General features: G+C 47.9%; 2 protein-coding genes, 1 long non-coding RNA gene and 2 other non-coding genes across 7 annotated transcripts; 4 read left to right on the top strand and 1 right to left on the bottom strand.

Moving 5' to 3' along the window:
• Nucleotides 1-930: 930 nt before the first annotated feature.
• LOC150047886 (heat shock 70 kDa protein 1-like) lies at nucleotides 931-10,082 on the bottom strand. Its single transcript, XM_090355988.1, has 2 exons — nucleotides 9,977-10,082; nucleotides 931-3,364 (listed from the first exon to the last, which is right to left on the bottom strand). Exon 2 carries the CDS (start codon nucleotides 3,349-3,351, stop codon nucleotides 1,426-1,428), a length of 1,926 nt encoding a protein of 641 aa, XP_090212114.1. The 5' UTR covers nucleotides 3,352-3,364; nucleotides 9,977-10,082; the 3' UTR covers nucleotides 931-1,425.
• Nucleotides 10,083-10,287: 205 nt separating this feature from the next.
• Nucleotides 10,288-13,096, top strand: LOC150047885 (heat shock 70 kDa protein 1A-like). The gene has a single exon (XM_090355979.1). It carries the CDS (start codon nucleotides 10,308-10,310, stop codon nucleotides 12,765-12,767), a length of 2,460 nt encoding a protein of 819 aa, XP_090212105.1. The 5' UTR covers nucleotides 10,288-10,307; the 3' UTR covers nucleotides 12,768-13,096.
• A 3,219-nt stretch (nucleotides 13,097-16,315) lies between these two features.
• LOC150047882 (uncharacterized) lies at nucleotides 16,316-18,333 on the top strand. 3 transcript variants are annotated; one of them, XR_016539314.1, is made up of 5 exons: nucleotides 16,316-16,368; nucleotides 16,583-16,622; nucleotides 16,858-16,899; nucleotides 17,238-17,398; nucleotides 18,190-18,333. It is a non-coding gene; the product is annotated as an uncharacterized LOC150047882 (long non-coding RNA). The 3 variants fall into 3 exon arrangements; XR_016539312.1 differs by having other exon boundaries at nucleotides 18,149-18,333; XR_016539313.1 differs by lacking the exon at nucleotides 16,316-16,368 and adding an exon at nucleotides 16,375-16,466 and having other exon boundaries at nucleotides 18,149-18,333.
• Nucleotides 16,712-16,773, top strand: LOC150047884 (small nucleolar RNA SNORD48). Its single transcript, XR_016539371.1, has one exon. It is a non-coding gene; the product is annotated as a small nucleolar RNA SNORD48 (small nucleolar RNA).
• LOC150047883 (small nucleolar RNA SNORD52) lies at nucleotides 17,006-17,072 on the top strand. The gene has a single exon (XR_016539370.1). It is a non-coding gene; the product is annotated as a small nucleolar RNA SNORD52 (small nucleolar RNA).
• Nucleotides 18,334-19,469: the final 1,136 nt, after the last annotated feature.

Below are 19,469 nucleotides of genomic sequence, written 5' to 3'. Positions count from 1 at the left end.
ACACACGGGAAACTGAGGTCAGCATCCTGCACACAAAGCCTCATTTTTGCCAAGGGTTCTCAGTATTCTTTCAGCTTCTGTCGTGTTTTTGTTTTGGTTCTAGAAACTGAAGCCAAAGCCTTATCCATGCTAAGCAAATTTACTAATAAGCTACATGTCCAGCTCACGCCCAGCTTCACCTTTACTTTTGCCTAGTCTATCTTGTAAAAAGGATTAAAACTAAACAGACTGTGGCTCAGGGATACCAATAACCCACTCTAATATTTCATGTCCAATCCTTACCCCTTCAAGCTGAAAAATATGCAGTTGCGTGCACTTCGCTTCCAAGCTTATATTCCTCAGGCATAGAAAAATATGTAGAATTGTAATAGGAATTTAAAAACTGCTTCTGCTGGGGGCTGGGGATGTCGCTTAATGCTAGAGCATTTGCATATATGTATCACCCATTTCTCATCTTTCTCCAGCATTCATTTCTAAGGAGTTTGTTTGAATTTGTCGAAATATTTTCTGTATGTGAAGTTTGTAATAATGGAGTCGAGTTTATAGACACTGAATCCCTTGTATCCACCCCCAGACCCCCACCTATAACAACAGAACCTATAATAACAAGCCGCACTTGCTCCCAGGCCCCAGCCAAATCCAAAGTACTTGGATCAACCTATATGCATTAGCAGTAACCATACTTAGCAACCATTCTGTCTGGGCTAATGATGCCCAAGGATTGAATTTTTTTTTTTTTTTTGCCAGGTCTGGGGCTTGAACTCTGGGCTTGGGCACTGTACTTGGACACTTTTTGCTCAAAGCTAGTGCTCTACCACTTGAGCCACAGCGTCATTTCTGGCTTTTTCTATGCATGTGGTACCAAGGAATTGAACCCAGGGCTTTGTGCATGGGGGACAAGCACTCTACCACTAGGCCACGCTCCTTGGCCAGGATTGAATGTTTTATTGTTGTTGTTTGTTTTGAAACAATGAGCTCATGAAACTCCAAATACTTGCCCTTACCAGTTTAATAATTCCCAGTGAGCTCACAAGAGAACACATGCTGTCTATGTATGCTGTCTCCTTACTTTTCAAAGTACACTCATAGCCTAAAGATACCAGAAGTAATTTCCTTTGGGAACACATTTACTGAGTGACAAATAACCATCCTCACAGCAAGGAGAAAGTTGGGGTGGCTAGAAATAAATAACAGACATTCAAATTCTTCAAGTGGTTCAAAGAGATGCCTAGTTTTCCTAAAATTTCATTTCAGAGTCACAGTCAGATATTGGAGTATGAAAAGATGGTGTATGAAACTCCTCCATCAAAATTCAAAAGGGAGAGTAATTGAGGTTCAGTCAATTGAAGAATCATAACAATGTCTGAAGGTGAGGGTATAGATTGCACTTCAAGACACCCTAGCACTCTCCAGGTCCAGACGAGGTTAATCTACTTCTTCAATGGTAGGGCCTGACGCAGCCCTTCCAGGTGTATACCCTGGTCCACAGGTAGGTCCAGTGCATCCTCCCTGGTAGAGCTTTGTGATGATGGGGTTACACAACTGCTCCAATTCCTTTCTCTTATGATCAAATTCATCTTTCTCAGCCAGTTGATTGGCCTCCAGCCAGGAAAGGACCTCATTGCATTTTTCCAGTATTTTCTTTTTATCAGAATCACTGATCTTTCCCTTCAAACCTTCATCGCTCACAGCACTCTTCATGTTGAAAGCATAGGATTCTAAGGCATTTTTTGCAGCGATTTTGTCCCTTTGCATCTCATCTTCAGCTTTATATTTTTCTGCATCCAGAACCATGCGCTCAATTTCCTCCTTGCTCAGGCGGCCCTTGTCATTGGTGATGGTGATCTTGTTAGCCTTACCAGTGCTCTTGTCCATGGCTGTGACATTGAGAATACCATTAGCATCGATGTCAAAGGTCACCTCAATCTGGGGAACTCCCCTAGGTGCTGGAGGTATTCCAGTAAGGTCAAAGCGCCCCAACAGGTTGTTGTCCCTTGTCATAGCCCTCTCACCCTCGTATACCTGGATCAATACCCCAGGCTGATTGTCTGAGTATGTGGTGAAGATTTGAGTCTGTTTAGTGGGGATGGTGGAGTTGCGCTTGATCAAGATAGTCATCACGCCCCCAGCAGTCTCCAGTCCCAGGGAGAGGGGAGCCACGTCCAACAAAAGTAGATCCTGCACCTTTTCAGACTTGTCACCCATCAAAATAGCTGCCTGGACTGCAGCTCCATAGGCTACTGCTTCATCTGGGTTGATACTCTTGTTGAGATCACGGCCATTAAAATACTCTTGAAGTAGTCTCTGTACCTTCGGGATGCGGGTGGAGCCTCCTACTAACACAATGTCGTGGATTTTAGACTTATCCATCTTGGCATCCCGAAGAGATTTTTCCACAGGCTCCAGGGTACCCCTAAACAAATCTGCACATAACTCTTCAAAACGAGCCCTAGTGATGGATGTATAGAAGTCAGTGCCTTCATAAAGTGAATCAATTTCCAGGTTGGCCTGGGTGCTGGACGATAGGGTCCTCTTGGCCCTCTCACAGGCAGTGCGCAGTCGCCTCACAGCTCGCTTGTTCTGGCTGATGTCCTTCTTATGCTTCCTCTTAAATTCCTCCACAAAGTGGCTCACAAGTCTGTTATCAAAGTCCTCCCCACCCAAGTGGGTGTCCCCAGCTGTAGCCTTTACCTCAAAAATCCCATCATCTATAGTCAGGATGGATACATCAAATGTGCCTCCACCCAGATCAAAGATGAGGACATGTCTCTCCCCCTGTCCACCTTTATCTAAACCATAAGCAATGGCAGCTGCTGTGGGTTCATTGATGATTCTCAGCACGTTGAGTCCTGCGATCACACCTGCATCCTTGGTGGCCTGGCGTTGAGAGTCATTGAAATAGGCTGGCACAGTGATCACTGCATTGGTGACAGTGTGGCCCAAAAAAGCCTCTGCAGTCTCCTTCATCTTGGTCAGTACCATGGAAGAGATCTCCTCAGGGTAGAAAGCTTTCTTCTCCCCTTTATAGGACACCATCACTTTGGGCTTCCCTCCTTCATTGATCACTTGAAAAGGCCAAAGTTTCATATCTGATTGTACAACAGGATCATTAAATTTCCTGCCGATCAGACGTTTGGCATCAAAGACAGTGTTCTGGGGGTTCATGGCTACCTGGTTCTTAGCCGCATCTCCAATGAGCCGTTCGGTATCTGTGAAGGCCACGTAGCTGGGGGTGGTGCGGTTGCCCTGGTCGTTGGCGATGATCTCCACCTTGCCATGCTGGAACACCCCCACGCAGGAATAGGTGGTACCCAGGTCAATGCCAATGGCTGTACCCTTAGCAGCAGCCATGGTTTTCCTAGGCCTGTAGAAAAAAAATAGTGACACGTAACTTTTTTTTTTCTTTTTTTTTTTTTGCCAGTCCTGGGCTTGAGCTCAGGGCCTGAGCACTGTCCTTGGACTTTCTCAAGGCTAGAGCTCTACCACTTGAGCCATAGCACCACTTCTGGCTTTTTTCTATGTATATGGTATTGAGGAATCGAACCCGGGTCTTCATGCATGCTAGGCAAACACTCTACCACTAGTCAAAACTCCCAGCCCCATAATTTTATTTATTTATTTATTTATTTATTTTTATTTATTTATTTTTGGCCAGTCCTGGGGCTTGAACTCAGGGCCTGAGCACTGACCTTGGGCTTTCCTCAAGGCTAGAGTTCTCCCACTTGAGCCACAGCACCACTTTTGACTTTTTCTATATATGTGGTCCTGAGGAAGCGAACCTGGGGTTTCGTGTATGCTAGGCAAGCATCTACCACTAAGCCACATTCCCACCCCTCATTACGGTTTCTAGAACTCCATATTTTGTTACCTCTTACAGAGAAAAGTTAGAGATTACTGTATAAGAAGGTCATAACATTTTCAATGCTATCTGATACTAATAGCTTCTACATTCTAGTTTGCCAGTGGGAAAAATACCAAAAAAAATACTATCCAATCCTCCACCCAGCTGACTTGTCCTTATTCCTTGAAATCACCTTTGTAACTGACTTCCTTTCATTGTACCTTGAGTTTTTCCACAGTGTAAACCCAAGACACACTTGCTGTCTCCAGGCTTAAGCATAAAAGTTTTATTTCAAGAGAAACCCTGTTTGCTATAGTGTTTCCTTTATATTACTATAATGCCCACTGGATGTCATGCAGTTGGACAGGCTAAGTGGTAACACAGTGCAACTGTGGGATTTTTCCATGGCTAGACTTACTTCCTGTTCAGTCCAACATGACCCCACAGACAAGGATGAAAGTGCTAAATCAAAGATTAGCTCAGCCTAAATGCTTCTAAAGAAGTTACAGAACTATGTCAAAGGAATTTTTTTTTTTTTTTTGCCAGTCCTGGGCTTGAGCTCAGGGCCTGAGCACTGTCCTTGGACTTTCTCAAGGCTAGAGCTCTACCACTTGAGCCTCAGCACCACTTCCGCCTTTTTTTGTTTTCTATGTATGTAGTACCGAGGAATCGAACCCGGGTCTTCATGCATGCTAGGCAAGCAATTTAATCACTAGGCCAAACTCCCGGCCCTCAAAGGAATTCTTTTTAAAGAAAGGCGTTTAATCTTTTTTTTCAATTTTATTTTGTTTATGTGATACTGAGGAATTAACCCAGGGCTTCATGCATGCTAGGCAAGCACTTTATCACTAAGCCACATTCCCAGCCGAGGAACTTTTTTTAGACAGGGTGTTGTTGATATGTTACACAGGCTGGGTTGTTGGATTGTAACTGGGGATCCTCTTTAGCTTCAGTTTGTCAAGTGGTTAGCATTACAGCATGAATCCCTTTCTTCACCATCAACTAAAAGGAATTTTGCCTTTGAGACAAATCTATGGATTTGATTAGTCATAAAGGTGGAATTTTAAATGGGGACAAAAAATGAGAAGGGGTAGCAATGATTATTAAGAAATGTACCATCTACCTGGCGAATTTAATGTAATCCTTCTATTAATTACAATAAAAAATTTTAAGTGGAATTTTTTTTGGGGGGGGGTCATGGGGCTTGAACTCTGGGCCTGGGTGCTATCCCTGAGCTCTTCAGCTGAAGGCTACCAACCTACCCCTGGAACCACAGCTACACTTCCCCTTTTCTAGTAATTAATTGGAGACAAGAGTCTCAAGGTCTGTAGTGCCCAGGCTGCTTTGAACCTCATGCTTCAGATCTCAGCCTCATGAGTAGCTAGGATTACAGGTGTGAGCTACCATACCTGGCAAAAAAGTGGAATTATAATTGTACTTTTATGGACTGGCTTATTTAATATCCTCAATTTTCATTCATTTATCCATGCTACAATATACATATATATTGGAACATCCATTCCCATTTGTGTGTATGTGTATGTGCTTCCAATCCAATATTTTGCTGAAGATAAAGCCCTGAGGATTTTTTTTTTTTGCCCAGGCTGGCTTTGAATTGTGATATTCTAGATCAGTTTCCAGGCTGAAACTTCAGTGCTAAGGCTGCATAATGTTCATAACATTGTTTTTGGGTTTGAGGTTTTTGACGGTTTTGTTGTTATTGTTGTTGATCCTGGGACTTGAACTTAGGGCCTGGAAACTGTCCCTGAGCTTTTTCATTCAAGGTTATCATTTTACCTCTTTGAGCCACAGCTTCTCTTCTGACTTTCTGGTGGTTAATTAGAGATAAGAAGCCAGGCTCAGGCCGGGAGTTTGGCCTAGTGGTTGAGTGCTTGCCTAGCATGCATGAAGACCCGGGTTCGATTCCTTGGTACCACATACATAGAAAAAAGCCAGAAGTGGTGCTGAGGCTCAAGTGGTGGAGCTCTAGCCTTGAGAAAGTCCAAGGACAGTGCTCAGGCCCTGAGCTCAAGCCCAGGACTGGCAAAAAAAAAAAAAAAAAGAAGCCAGGCTCACACCTGTAATCCTAAGCTACTCAGGAGGCTGAGATCTCAGGATCTCTGTTCAAAGCAGCCTGGGCACTAAAGTCTGTGAGACTCTCTTTTTTTTTTTTTTTTTTTGCCAGTCCTGGGGCTTGAAGTCAAGGCCTGTGCACTGTCCCTGGGCTTTCCTCAAGGCTAGTGCTCTACCACTTGAGCCACAACACCACTTCCAGCTTTTTACTCTGTATGTAGTACTAAGGAATCAAACCAGGTGTTTGTGCATGCTAGGCAAGCACTCTACCACTAGGCCAAACTCCCAGCCCCTCTGTGATATTCTATCTCCAATTAACCACTAGAAAACAAAGTGGTGCTGTGGCTCCAGGGGTCAGTCAGTAACCTTGAGCTGAAGAGCTCAGGGACAGGGCCCAGGCCCAGAGTTTAAGCCGCAACACAGACCAAAAAAAAAAAAAAAAGGTCAGGGGCAGAGTGCTTGCCTAGCATGCACAAACAGCCAGGTTCCATTCTTAGGTAACACATACATAGAAAAAGCAGAAGTGGTGCTGTGGCTCAAGTGGTAGAGTACTAGCTTGAGCAAAAGTATCCAGGGACAATGCTCAGGCCCTGAGTTCAAGCCCCAGGACTGGGGGGGGTGGGGGGGGGGAGAGAGAGAGAGAGAGAGAGAGAGAGAGAGAGAGAGAGAGAGAGAGAGAGAGAGAGAGAGAGAGAGAGAGTGTGTGTCTTGGGGATTTTCCTGCTCAGGCTGGCTTCCAGCAGCAATCTTCAGATCTCTTAGCCTCGGTACTGTTTCTGAGCTATTTTGCTCAAAGCTGGTGCTTAACCACCTGAGCCAAGCCCTACATCAGGTTTTTTGGTGGTTAATTGGAGATGAAAATTATATGGCCTTCCTGCTGGGACTGGCTTCAAACTGAGATTCCCCAAATCTCAGTCTCCTGAGTAGGTAGGATTACAGACATGAACCACAGGCGCATACCTCTTTTTTAAATTATAAATTTATCTCTCCATGGACACTCGGGTTGCCTCCATTGTTCAGTTACTGTGAATGAAGTCTGGAATGTGAGGGTACAAAAACATTGAGACTTTGCTTTTATGGCAATATGATTATTACACAGCATTGACACCAATACTCACAGCTACGCAAAGGAGGTAGAAGCAAAGTGAGTATATAGTCTCATTTTTTTGTTCTTTTTTGGTCGGTCTTGGGGCTTGAACTCTGGGCGTGGGTGCTCAAGGTTAGCACTCTGCCACTTGAGCCACAGCACCATTTCCAGCTTTTCTATGATTTAGTTAGAGATAAAAATCTCACAGACTGGGGGAGGGAAATGGGTACCAAGACATGTGAAAGGGTATCAATGTATGTGAATTAATGCACCTTCTATCTGGCAAATATCATGTAACCCTTTTACTAATTACAATTAAAAAAATCCAAAAAAAAAAATCTCACAGACTTTCCTGCCTGGACTGGCTTTGAATTGTGACCCTCAGATCTTAGCCTCCTGAGTAGCTAGGATTACAGGCATTAATCACCAGTGCCCAGTTCATCTCTTCCTTTCTTCCTTTCTTCCTATCTTTCTCTCTTCCTGTCTTCCTTCTTCTTCTTCTCTCTCTCTCTCTCTCTCTCTCTCTCTCTCTCTCTCTCTCTCTCTCTCTCTCTCTCTCTCTCTCCTCTCTTTCTCTCCCTCCCTCCCCCTCTCTTTCTGCCAGTCCTGGGGCTTGAACTCAGGGGCTTGAGCACTGTGCTTGGGCTTTCTCAAGGCTAGGGCTCTACCACTTGAGCCACAGCACCACTTCCAGCTTTTTCTGTATATGTGATACTGAAGAATCAAACCCAGACTTCATGCATACTAGGTGAGCACTCTACCACTAGCCACACTCCCAGTCCCCCAGCTCATCTGTTTCTATGCTTGTGTTTTATCTTATTTAGGGATCACACTTATATTAGGGACCGTATTAACTTCCATGTGTGTTTTGCTGCCTTTCCCTCCTTCTGTGAATGCACAGGGCATGATTCAATCCACTCTGAAGATGATTGCTAGCAACCCAATCAAGCTCTTGCAAGATTTCTTTTCCCTTTAAATTTATTTATTTTCATTAGTGTTTTGCTTTACAGGGCTTTGAATACAAGGTCTCCTTGCCAGTTGCCTATGGCTCATGCCTATAATCCTAACTACTCCTAAGGCTGAGTTCTGAGGATTGGAGCCAGCCTGGCAAAAAAAAAAAAGCACAGAGATACTTATCTACAATTAACTATTAAAAAGCTGGGACTGGAGGTGAGGTTCAAGTAGTAACAAACAAAGCTCTGAGTTCAAGTCCTAGGCCTGGCACAGAAAAAGAGAGGGGTCTGGGAGTTTGGTTTAATAGTAGAGTACTTGCCTAACATACATGAAAACTGGGTTTGATTCCTTTGTATCACATACACAGAGGGGGGGAAAAAGCTGGAAGTGGTGCTGTGGCTCAAGTGGTAGATCTCTAGCCTAGAGAAAGCCTAAGGAACAGTGCTTGGACCCCGAGTTCCAGTCAGAATTGGCAATGGGGGGGTCAGGGGGAGGGAAGAAAGGGAAGGGAAGGGAAAAGACAAACTTGGGTGCCAGTGGTTTCATGACTGTAATCCTTACTCAGGAGGCTTAGACTGAGGATCTCAGTTCAAAACTAGCCCAAGTAGGAAAGTCTTTGGAACTCTTATCTCCAATAAAACTTCTCCAAAAGGGCTGGGAGTTTGGCCTAGTGGTAGAGTGCTTGCCTAGCATGCATGAGGACCCGGGTTCAATTCCTTGGTACACACATAGAAAAAAAGTCAGAAATGGTGCTGCAGCTCAAGTGGTAGAGCTCTAGCCTTGAGAAATCCCAAGGACAGTGCTCAGGCCCTGAGCTGAACCCCAGGACTGGTAAAAAAACAAACAAACAAACAAACAAAACTTCTCAAAAAAAAAAAAGCCAGAAGTGGTGCTGTGGCTCAAGTGGTAGAGCACTAGCCTTGGGCAAAAGAAGGTCAGAGATAGTGTCCAGACCCCAAGTTCAAGACCCTGAACCGACAAAAAGGGAAGGATAGAGGGGGGAGGGTCTCTTTATGAAGGTTATTTTGATTTATTAGGTAATTACCTAATAAATTCAACTGAGTCATATCTGTTAGGGAACTGAGTCATGAGTGTTAGGAAAGATCTAGCAGATGAGAGAAAGAAGGGAGAGACCTCAGGGGACCAGAACTGGCTTTAATCAGAGCCAGGAAGGAAGGGGGGGGAGGTCTGAAAACATGTTGAATTGAGTTACAATCCAAGGTAGTAGTCACACAGACATTGTGAGAAACATTTAGGATTCAGATCCAACGGCCAAACTGCCATCTATTTATTATGGCTGAAAAGAATGATTTAAATGTAGATGAGTAGGGGGCGGGGTGAGGAGCATTTTCCAAAGAACTGTCCAAGTGGAGTTGTGATAGAGGGTCCTAGGGTGGGGAAGCAATCCTGGGTTATGCAAAAACAAGGCACACTCCCATCAGTAGCCCCTGATGATCTTGATAGCCTCCTCTTCCCCAGTGCTAGAATTACAAGCTTGGGCCACCATATCCAGCTTTCTTCTACTACACGTGTGTCACCTGGGGCTTGAACTCAGGGCCTGACTGCTCTCCTAAGCTTTTCTGCTTGTGGCTAGTGTACCGCTTGAGCCTCAGCTTCACTCCCAGCTTTTTACTAGAGGTAAGAGTCTCAGGGGGAATTTCCTTCCCTAAAATGGCTTTGAAATGACATCCTCAGATCTTAGCCTTCTGAAAAGACACAATTTTCAGGCGTTAGCCACCGAGAGAATGGACACTGGGCATTGTCCTTCTCTCTAGAATTATAATACCTGTTTTGTGGAGCCAACAACATACCAAAGAAAGGTCTGGAGCTCTCCCGGGCACCCCACCTCAGTTTCTAAACGATAGCCACACCTTTCTCTGGCTCCCTTTAGCTTGGCAAGTCACTACCCCTACATCAAAATGAAAAGCAAGGGAACCTTCCAGCATGTCCCCAAATAAGGAGCTTCGGGGGGTAAACGCATGGATACCTGCTCCCTTTTACTCAGCGGACGCGGGGCTCACCTGTTTTCACGCCGCCTGCGCTCCAGTTTGGAAACCTTGGGGTTACAGAACCACCGAAACGACCAAACTGCTCAGCCGGTGTTCCCCCGCCCCCCACCCCGCCCTGCCCTGCCAACTTTGAGTGGGCTCCAGTCTTGTTACACCGAGTCCTTAACTCGCCCGTGAGGTCAGGGACCGCTGCCCATTGTAACGCGATGAAAGGGCGCAGTGTCATCGGACACGCCCCTCGACGGCGGGTCCCCCCCGCCCCGATCCCCCCTCCCCGACACCCCCCGTCCCCCCTCCTCCTCCGCACCCCGCCCAGCCCAGCTCAACCCCTCCCACCCAGCTAATGTCCGTACCACCAAGCCCTTGGCCTTTCCTCTCAAAACGAAGGGGCAGCACCAGTTGCAGGGAAACAACCACCCCCTCCCGTCCCGCCACGCCCCCGCCCCTCCCTCCCGCCGCACCCCTCCTCCGCTCCGACCCAGGCCTCCAGCGAACCCCAGAAGCATCTAGAGAGTTCGCCGCCGCGAACCTCCTGGAAGATTCCATGCCCGACCAGCTCATCCAGATCCCCGATTGGCCCAGGCGGGAGCAGGCGGGGCTCCTCCGGGACATAAAAGCGAAGCTGGCGTCCGGCTGCCAACTGCGAGGTCCAGCCACTCACTGGCAGCAGTCACTCTTCTCCCGATCCCATCCCATCCCGGAGCTGAGCAGCAGCGGGAAGGAGCCGCGAAGCCGAGCCCGGCACCCGACCCAGCCCAGCCCGAAGCGGAGCAGCCAGCCGAACCCCAGCCACCACCGAGCGCTCCCCGCGCATCCAGCGCAGCGCACCGCACCGACTCGACTCGAAGCCGCAGCTGAGCGCGCAGCAGCCCGGACGGGCATCAGGGCGGCGGGCCCCGAGATGGCGCAGAGCACGGCGATCGGCATCGACCTGGGCACCACCTACTCGTGCGTGGGGGTGTTCCGGCACGGCAAGGTGGAGATCATCGCCAACGACCAGGGCAACCGCACCACCCCCAGCTACGTGGCCTTCACCGACACCGAACGGCTGATCGGAGACGCGGCCAAGAACCAGGTGGCGCTGAACCCGCAGAACACGGTGTTCGACGCTAAGCGTCTGATCGGCCGCAAGTTCGCCGACGCGGTGGTGCAGGCCGACATGAAGCACTGGCCTTTCCAGGTGGTCAGCGAGGGCGACAAGCCCAAGGTGCGCGTGAGCTACAAGGGCGAGCCGAAGACGTTCTGTCCGGAGGAGATCTCGTCCATGGTGCTGAGCAAGATGAAGGAGACGGCCGAAGCCTACCTTGGGCACCCGGTGAGCAACGCGGTGATCACCGTGCCTGCCTACTTCAACGACTCGCAGCGGCAGGCCACCAAGGACGCGGGCGTGATCGCGGGGCTCAACGTGCTGCGGATCATCAACGAGCCCACGGCGGCCGCCATCGCCTACGGGCTGGACCGCGCCGGCCGGGGCGAGCGCAACGTGCTCATCTTCGACCTGGGCGGGGGCACGTTCGACGTGTCGGTCCTGACCATCGACGACGGCGTCTTCGAGGTGAAGGCCACGGCGGGCGACACGCACCTGGGCGGCGAGGACTTCGACAACCGGCTGGTGAGCCACCTGGTGGAGGAGTTCAAGAGGAAGCACAAGAAGGACCTGAGCCAGAGCAAGCGCGCGCTGCGGCGGCTGCGCACGGCCTGCGAGCGCGCCAAGCGCACCCTGTCGTCCAGCACGCAGGCCAGCGTGGAGATCGACTCGCTGTTCGAGGGCATCGACTTCTACACGTCGGTGACCAGGGCGCGGTTCGAGGAGCTGTGCGCCGACCTGTTCCGCGGCACGCTGGAGCCGGTGGAGAAGGCGCTGCGCGACGCCAAGCTGGACAAGGCACAGATCCACGACGTGGTGCTGGTGGGCGGCTCGACCCGCATCCCCAAGGTGCAGAAGCTGCTGCAGGACTTCTTCCACGGGCGCGACCTCAACAAGAGCATCAACCCCGACGAGGCAGTGGCCTACGGGGCGGCGGTGCAGGCGGCCATCCTGATGGGGGACAAGTCTGAGAAGGTGCAGGACCTGCTGCTGCTGGACGTGGCGCCGCTGTCGCTGGGGCTGGAGACGGCGGGCGGCGTGATGACGCCGCTCATCCAGCGCAACTCTACCATCCCCACCAAGCAGACGCAGACCTTTACCACCTACTCCGACAACCAGCCCGGGGTGTTGATCCAGGTGTACGAAGGCGAGAGGGCCATGACGAGGGACAACAACCTGCTGGGGCGCTTCGAGCTCAGCGGCATCCCGCCGGCGCCCCGCGGCGTGCCGCAGGTCGAGGTGACCTTCGACGTGGACGCCAACGGCATCCTCCACGTCACGGCCACCGACAAGAGCACCGGCAAGGCCAACGCCATCACCATCACCAACGACAAGGGTCGCCTCAGCAAGGATGACATCGAGCGCATGGTGCAGGAGGCCGAGAAGTACAAGGCCGAGGACCAGGTGCAGCGCGACCGCGTGGCCACCCGGAACGCCCTGGAGGCCTACGCCTTCCAGGTGAAGAGCGCCGTGGAGGACCCGGGTCTCCAGACCAAGATCGCCCAAGCCGACAAGAGCAAGGTGCTGGACAAGTGCCGGGAGGTCCTGTCCTGGCTGGACGCCAACACCCTGGCCGATCAGGATGAGCTGGAGCACAAGAAGAAGGAGCTGGAGCGGGTGTGCAGGCCGATCCTCACTGGGCTGCACCAGCAGGGTGCGGGCGGCGCCGCGGCGGGGGGCCCCGGGTCCGGGCCCACCATCGAGGAGGTGGATTAGAGCCCCTCCCTGCCTCCCCATCTTGTCTCTATGGGACGGACTGTTGGGACTCTGGGACCTCGTTGTAGTGCCCTGTGTGTTTTCCCAGTGTGTCCTGCTGTTTGCGTTTATTCTGAAGTTGTTATAACCCGGCAATAGAGAACTTTTTATTTTTATTTTTTTTCACGTTAGTTATCCCTATAAGGAGCTTGTCATGTTAGTTTTCTTGCTCTTAATAAGCAAATCAACACCGCCACCTTGTGTCCTAATTTTTGCTTTGCAACACTACCAAGTTAGAAACTGATTATTTTTATACGTTTGCTATGCACAATAAAAATATTAAAATCCAATCTGTCTGCTTGCTTTATGGGGGAGATGAGTCCTGGAATATGTGTATTCCCTAGTATATTGATGATAGAATAGGGGCAGGAACTGCTATGGAGAGGTACACATGGTTTGAGTTACAGCTCTGGGTATTTTTGTACCCACAAATATATATATATATATATATATGTGTATATATATATATTTTTTGGTTAGTCATGGGACTTGAACTCACATCCTGGGCACTGTCCCAGGAATGCTCAAGTCTAGTGCTCTACCCCTTGAGCCATATCTCTACTTCCGGCTTTTTTGAGTAGTTAACTGAAGATAAGAGAGACAGTCTCAAGAACTTTCCAGCCCAGATTATCGGTGAAGCTTAGCCTCCTGATTAGCTTGCGTAGGTCTGACTCAGCAGTGTTTCACAGGAAGGATTTGTTTGTCAGTCCTGGGTCTTGAACTCAGGGCTTGGGCACTATCCTTGAGTTCTTCCCTCCCCCCCAAGCTAGCACTCTATCACTTACAGCTAGTGCTGAACTTCTAGTTTTCTGGTGGTTAGTTAGAGATAAGAGCCTCACAGACTTTCCTGACTGGCCTGGCTTTGACCCACAATCCTCACATCTCAGCCTCCTGAGTAATTAGAATTATTAGCGTGAGCCACCAGTACCTGGTAGTACTGGGATTTTAACCCACATGGCTCTACTGTAGAGTCAAACCTTTAGCCAGACCTAAATAATGATTCTGTCCTGGGTCTTGAACTCAGGACCTAGATCTTGGCTCTGAGCTTTTTTGCTGAAGGCCTAGTGAGTTACCACTTTAGTCACAACTCCATTTTCAGCTTTTGGTGGTTAATTAGAGGTAGGAGTCCCACAGATTTTCTTTCCCAGGCTAGCTTCAAACTGCTACCTTCAAATCTCATTCAGATCTCAGTCTCTTAAGGACCTTGGGCTATAGACATGACAGACTGGCATCCAGCTAATGGACTTTTTGCTCTCTGGTCCTAGGGCTTGAGTTCAGGGGCAGGGTGATGCCCCTTGCTGCTTTTTGCTCAAGACTAGCACTCTACCACATAAGCCACCGCTCTACTTCTGGCTTTTTTTTTTTTTTTTTGCCAGTCCTGTGGACTGAACTCAGGGGCCTGAGCACTGTCCTTGGGCTTTCCTCAAGGCTAGAACTCTACCACTTGAAACATAGCACCACTTCCAGCTTTTTTCTATATATGTGGTACCAAGGAATTGAACACAGGTCTTAGTGCATGGAAGGAAAGCACTCTATCTCTAGGCCAAACCCTGGCCAATCCACTTCTGACTTTTTGTGGTTAATTGGAGGTAAGAATCTTATGGAATTTCTTGCCAGGGCTGGTTTCCAACCTAGATCATCAGATCTCAGTGTCCTGAGTGGGATTACAGGTATGATCCACTGGTGCCCAGCTTCCTAGTTAAAAATCTAGGCCATACACTGCCTTTTTTTTTTGTCCCTGGTGGAGCTTGAACTCTAGGTCAGGGCGTTGACCCTGAGCTCCTCAGCTCAAGGCTACTGCCCTACCCCTTGAGCTGTAGTGCCACTTCTGGTTAATTGGAGATAAGAGTCTTATGGTCTTTGGTGCCCAGGCTGGCTTTCAACCTCAATCCTCAGATCCCAGCCTCCTGAGTAGCTAGGATTACAGGTGTGAGCCACTGCACCTGGCTTATGTACCTACTGCCTTTTATATATTAAAAAAGGAAAAAGAAAAGAAAGGGTTGGCCAGACACAGTGCCCGGCTTATACACTGCCTTTTATATATTAAAAAAAAAAAAACAGAAAAAGTTGGCTGGGCATAGTGCCCAGCTTATATATTGCCTTTTATATATTAAAAAAGAAAGAAAAGGTTGGCTGGGCAGGTGGCTCATGCCGGTAATCTTAGCTACGCTGGAGGCTGGGATCTGAGGAAAGAGGAGAGACTCTTATCTCCAATTTTCACTAGGAAGCCGGAAGTGGGGCTGTGGCTCAAGGGGTAGGGCAGTAGCCTTGAGCTGAAGAGCTCAGGGACAATACCCAGGTCCAGAGTTTAAGCCCCACGACCAATAACAACAACAAAAAGGTGAGGAGCAGGACTATGGCCTAGTGGTAGAATGCTTGCCTCGCATGCATGGAGACCTTGGTACCACGTACACAGAAAAAATCCAAAGTGGCGCTGTGGCTCAAGTGGTAGAGCACTAGCCGAAAACCCAAGGACAGTGCCCAGGCCCAGGAAAAAGGAGATGAATCCAGAGGAAATAGGTATCGTTGCTTGAAGTTTCATTTCAATGTCTGATTAAAAATTTTTTTAAATATCTGATTAAAAATTTTTTAAAAGCTTAGAGACTTTGCATAATAATTCTATCATATTTAACAGTGCTGAACTATTCAGGTGATTCTGGTGATTCTTAAAGAGGCAAATTGATCAAATTATGTATTTTCTGTTAAAAAAAAAAAAACCTACCCTTTGTTCATCATGTGCATTACAGAAAACACAGGCAAAGAAAATTTATCGTAGCCACAAGCAGTTGGACAGACTGTCTAGATGCTACAGGTACACACACACACACACACACACGATTTGTGTATCTTAAATATACACAGCTGATTGCTTAACGAGGTCGGCAGGAACCAGGTACAAATTCAAATTTCGCTGGGGGGGGGCAGAATAAAGCCTCTTGGTGATAATACTCCAGTGCAGGAGAGCATTTTTTCTTTTTTTGGCCAGTCCTGGGCTTGAGCTCAGGGCTTGAGCACTGTCCTTGGACTTTCTCAAGGCTAGAGCTTGAGCTTCAGCACCACTTCCGGCTTCCCCCCACCCACCCACCCTAGGTATGTGGTGCCGAGGAATCGAACCTGGGTCTTCGTGCATGCTAGGCAAGCACTCTACCACTAGGCCAAACTCCCGGCTCCCGCAGGGAAGTATTTTAAGAGCGCCTACCTCACGTCCGCGGGTCCTTCTGGCGGACGGGGCGGGGCGGGGGAGGGAGGGAGACTTTCTCTCGCCTGACCCGCCAGAGCAAACTGGAGATTTATGTTTAATGAAAACTCATAAAATGGCCCTGGATTGTTTACCCAGAGAGTGTAAAACCTATTTTTTCCCGCTTTGTTTTATTCCTATTTGGACGTGCGGTGAGGACAATATTGCTCATCAGGACAGGCATAGGAAAAGATAGCTATGTACGTCAGGACCCCGGGCTTGGCCCGGGGTATAAATACCTGTGGCGCGGCCATGACAGTTCTCTTTGTCCCGCGCGCCGGACGTTCTGGGTCGTCTTCTTGCACATCTTGCCCTCCCGCACAGGTAACCTCTTGGGCCCCGCTGAGTGTGGGAGACTAGGAGCAGTTCTGTCCTCTGGGGCTGAGCGGGATGAACCACGATTACAGACTAGAGTTTCTGATGTACGCGTGACGCTACTCTCGGGACTGACCCGGCCCTGGGCGGGGGGGGGGGGAGAGGCCTGCGGGCGCGCATGCGCACCCCCCCCTGGCCGACTCAATTGGTTTCTTTATCCTAGAGTCCTGATCGTCGCAGATGGACCCACAACACCCACACAGGTAACTGGACAGTGCGGGTGGTTTATTTTTTTTTCTCCTCTTTGAGAACTGAGAGATAGCCAGCGATCGCCACCTTTGGGGAGGACGGGGTTGATGATGACTCCCGGTGACTCTGAGTGTCTCGCTGACGCTATCACCGCAGCGCGCTGATGGCCCCTCGGGTTGACCACAGCTCTTGGGACTTGGGACAATTGATGACTAAGAAAACTAACGGGTTGTGTCTCATTCTGCCTAGGGATTTTAATATGCCTGCTGGTGCATTATCCTTGGGCAAGAGGTGAGTGCTGTGTGGGAGAGCCCTCCCCACCTGCCTTAAAACAGTTTCCTGACCCCCTTTTCCCAGTTGAACTAATGGAAGCAATGGGCACAAGTTTCCCTAAATTGGGAATGATGATTTCACAGACTAGAGTCTCTGACGCTGGTCCTGATGTCAGATAGAAATACTGACTCATTTAGGGAACTTGGTTCTATCTTCTGGGAAGGCCACAATGTTGTGCTTTTGTAAAAACTGTAGATCTGAAGATAAAACCTAGAGCCTCCTGAATGTTGGGCGAGGGTTCTATAACAAGGAACTACTTGGCCAACTGGTTTTGACTATCTTTTCATTCTTCATAGAATGAGATGTCTGGAGGCCCACACTGGGAAAGTGTCCCTTTGTAGAGATTTTACATGAAGACTGGAAACCTAAAGTTGGCTGAAGGTTAAATCTACCAGTTGGGGGACCTAGCATGACCAGAATGCCTAGGTGATGGCTCCTGCTGTGTGCACTGGCGTGGGTGAGTCTCGCTTTGTGTTTCAGCCCCAGCAGTAATGGTGATTGTTTTTTTTAATATTTTTTATTTTTTATTGTAATTAGTAAAAGGGTTACATGATATTTGCCAGATAGAAGGTGCGTTAATTCACATACATTGATACCCTTTCACATGTCTTGGTACCCATTTCCCTCCCCCCCACACCCTCCACCCATCTTGGTATTCCCCCCTTCCCTATCAAATTTCAAATATCCAAATACAAATAAATTCAATATATTAGATAACAAAGTGAGATACTATACCAATATGAGATAACAAGGGACAGCAAAGGAGATGAGAGACAACATAGTACATTAAGGACAACAATCATTCATTATACGGCTTTTGTTTCACTATCCTGGAGGTCCTTTTAATTAGCTTCACATTATATGTCCTTATGTATCAAGATTTGCTCTATTGCAAATCTCTGCTAGTAGAGCCCAAGGTTTCTACTGATTATGACGAATGAGGGAAACCATTGAGCCTAAGTTCCTTTGAGTCTGGATTACTTCACTTAATATGATTTTTTCTAAGTCTTTCCATTTCCTAACAAATGGGGCGATGTCATTCTTTCTGACAGCAAGTAGTAATGGTGATATTACATAGTTATCTCCTGAGGCTGGCTTCAAAACTAGCTGATTGCTCCCTTATATGACACCTCTCCAGCCCATCTAACCTAAAAATTTTATTTTTTACTGTTTTTATGGTTCTGATGTGCATTTTCTGAAATTTTAGGATTTTGCTGATGCAAACAATGCCGTCCGTCTGTTTCACAGATCTTAGAAGTTTGCTTTTCCTGAAAGAACTGTCAACACCTATCAACCTAGATAGAAGACTACACAGAACCTTGACAAAGGGCAGTGGTTACGGGATATGGTGGGACCTTATAAAAAGTGTTACAATAAAACATTTTAAGCAAAGTAATGCATTGTTTGGTCTATGGAAATTAGAACATGACATGGTAGACTATCTCCAAAAAGTGTCTTGCAGGGACCAGGAGTTCAGCCTAGGGATAGAGTGCTTAGCGTGCAGGTTCAATTCCTTGGTACCACATACACAGAAAAAATTAGTGCCACACGAGAAAGGGTATCAATGGATGTGAGGTAATGCACTGTGTATGTGGTGATTATAATGTAACCTATTAATTACAAAAAATATATGAGAAAGTGGTGCTGTGGCTCAAGTGATAAAATTCTAGTCTTAAGAAAACCCAAAGACAGTGCCCGGGTCTGACAAATAGGCACTGATGGCTCACATTTGAAATCTTCTCAGGAGGTTAGAGTAGGAAGGTCCTGATTCAAAGTCACTTATCCTCCATAAACTACCCAGGAAAAAGTTGCAAGTGGTAGAGCACTAACCTTGAGTAAAAGAACTTCAGTGACAGTACCCAGGCCCTGAGTGTAAGCCCTAGGACTAGCACCAAAACAAAAAAGTCTTACAACTAAAATGTAGAATTCAGAAAAATATAGTAAAATCAGAAATAAATACATGAGATTCTAAATACAAGTTCCAGGTAGTATTTCCCTGATGAGTGAGAAAGATGCAGTTAGGTAGTTGTATGTAGGGCCTCAAGCTATCATATTTTTTTTTTTTTTGCCAGTCCTGGGCTTGAGCTCAGGGCCTGAGCACTGTCCTTGGACTTTCTCAAGGTTAGAGCTCTACCACTTAAGCCTCAGCACCACCACTTCCGGCTCTTTTCTACGTATGTGGTACCAAGGAATCGAACCCGGGCCTTTGTGCATGCTAGGCAAGCACTTTAACCACTAGGCCTAACTCCCGGTCCAGAAGCTATCATTTTTGTGTGTCTTAGCTTATATGTACTTAATTTCTTGTTATAAAAGCTGATGTACAGGGGCTGGGAGTTTGGCCTAGTGGTTAAAGTGCTTGCCTAGCATGCATGAAGACCCAGGTTTGATTCCTCGGTACCACATACATAGAAAAAAGCCAGAAGTGGTGCTGAGGCTCAAGTGGTAGAGCTCTAGCCTTGAGAAAGTCCAAGGACAGTGCTCAGGCCCTGAGATCAAGCCCAGGACTGGCAAAAAAAAACTGATGTACA

The sequence above is a fragment of the Megascapheus bottae genome, chromosome 22 (assembly GCF_031878675.1).
Source record: "Megascapheus bottae isolate mThoBot1 chromosome 22, mThoBot2.hap1, whole genome shotgun sequence".
In the NCBI taxonomy this organism is placed as follows: Eukaryota; Metazoa; Chordata; class Mammalia; order Rodentia; family Geomyidae; genus Megascapheus; species Megascapheus bottae.
Note: the sequence above shows the minus strand (reverse complement) of the source record. Positions and strands in the feature narration are given on the sequence as shown.